General features: G+C 49.0%; 1 protein-coding gene across 1 annotated transcript; it reads right to left on the minus strand.

The window, feature by feature from the left end:
• Positions 1-120: 120 nt before the first annotated feature.
• ETH_00026375 (uncharacterized protein) lies at positions 121-456 on the minus strand (the record flags this gene model as incomplete). The annotated part of the gene is made up of 1 exon (XM_013379223.1): positions 121-456. The coding sequence occupies one exon, from the start codon at positions 454-456 to the stop codon at positions 121-123; it is 336 nt and encodes a 111-aa protein (XP_013234677.1).
• Positions 457-2,006: the final 1,550 nt, after the last annotated feature.

A 2,006-nucleotide genomic window follows, 5' to 3' on the forward strand; every position in this document is an offset into this window, starting at 1 on the left:
CGGGGGCCCCCCAGATATCCCAGGGGCCCCCTCGAGGCGCCCTTTTGCTGCTGCTGAATTAAAAGTGGTTTATTTGGGTCTTGTTTGTTTGCTGCTGCATGCTTTCCTAGAAGGCTGTAGCTAGCTGCTAGCTAGCTGGGTAGTTTGCTGGGATGCAGCAGGAATGAGGGCTGCTGCTGCTGCTGCTGCTGTTGCTGCTGCTGCGGCTTGCTGCTGCAGCTGTTGGTGCTGTTTGCTGCTGCTTTGTGCTGCTGCTGCTCGTTGTTGTTGCTGTTCGTTGTTGCTGCTGCGCTTTGCTGCTGCTGCTCTGCGCCTCCGTTGCTCTACTGTGCTCCAGCTGCGTTTTGCCGCTGTTGCTGCTGCTGCTCTTTGCTGCTGCTGCTGCTCCTTGCTGCCGCTGCTGGTGCCGCTGCTGCTCTTTGCTGCTGCTGCGGGGCAGGCTGCCGCTGCTCTCATTATGCATTTGCTGCTTCTCTTTATTTTTTACTTTTTAGTTTCTTTTTATCTCCTTTTGTCTCTTCCAATCTTTTTTCTATTTTCCTTTGATTTCATTTTATTTCATTATCTTTTTTGCTTTTTTTCCTTTTTTGTCTTTTCTTTTTGTTTCCTTTTTCCTTTTTCTTATTTTTCCAAAATCCCCTTTTTGCCTATTTGGTTTTTTGCTTCATTGCTGCAGCAGCAAGCTGCTGCAACAGCAAGAGGCAGCAGCAGCAAGATGCAGCAGCAGCAAGATACAGCAGCAGCAAGAAGCAGCAGCAAATAGCAATGGCAAGGAGCAGCAGCAAACAGAAGCAGCAAACAGCAGCAGCAAACTGCAGCAGCAGCTGTGGGACGTTTGAAACTTTTCTCTTTTTTCTTGCGTCTTTGTTTGCGTGGGGCTGCTGCGGGTGCTGCTGCTTCTACTGCTGCTGCTGCTGCTACTACTGCTGTTGCTGCTGTTGCTGCTGTTGCTGCTCTTACTGCTGCTGCTGTTGCTGCTCTTACTGCTGCTGCTGTTGCTGCTGCTGATGCTGCTCTTGTTGCTATCCTCTTCCCATGATTTGTGTCTCCTTCTGTCTCTAATTTATTTTCTACTTCGCTTCCCTGTCTTTGTTTTTTCAAAGTAGATCGTCTCCATATTATTTATGTCTTTCTGCTGCTGCTGCTGCTGCTGCTGCTGTTGCTGTTGCTGCTGCTCATCTCTTTCTGTTGCTGCTCGTTTCTCTCCTGTGTTGCTGCTGTGCTGCTGCAGTCTCCACCTGCTGCTGCCCCCATTTGGTGCTGCCTCTTTTCGCTGTGCAAATGCTGCAGCAGTCGTTGCCGGGTTTGCAAACTACAAAACCACTAAAAAGGGTTTAGGGTTTAGGGTTTAGGAGCCGGCAACGCAGGGGAAACTTGCACCTGCATGCCAGTGAAGGGCATTCAGCATTAAATGAGGGTTTACGGATTCGCCTGAGGCTGCGCATTTCAAGAGCTAGTGTTTAGGGTTTAGGGTTTAGGGTTTAGGGTTTAGGGTTTAGGGTTTTGGGCTTGGGGTTTGCGGGGAAGGCTCCTCGGGATGTCTCGCGCCCGTGAAGTGGAGAATTGGATTAAAAAGTGAAATAATTGAAATATAAATTAAAAATAAAAAATAAAAAGAATTAAAAAGGAGTTAAAGGAAGAAGTGCTCGCGGCGCTCAGGTGTATAGACACCTTGGTCACCTGCGGCGGAGCGCCACTCGGCGCGTTTCTTTTTGCCACAACTTTTCTATTTTTTGTTTATTTTAATTAATTACATTATCTTAAATGTTGATTTATTTCATTTGTCCAAATTATAACTCTTCCGGCGTCCCCCTTAGCCGCTCTTTCCTCTTTTCCGTCTCGCGGGGCCCCCCCAGCTGCTGCTGCTTCCCGCTCCAGGGGCTAGGGTTTAGGGTTTAGGGTTTAGGGTTTAACGTTTAGACCCTTAATTTAGCTCGCCTGCCTATGGCTGCGGCTTACCACTGCTGCCCAGCCTCTCAAGAAGCACGAGAGCCCTTGGGGGGCCC

The sequence above is a fragment of the Eimeria tenella genome, genomic scaffold (assembly GCF_000499545.2).
Source record: "Eimeria tenella Houghton genomic scaffold, Eth_scaff1607, whole genome shotgun sequence".
NCBI lineage: Eukaryota > Apicomplexa > Conoidasida > Eucoccidiorida > Eimeriidae > Eimeria > Eimeria tenella.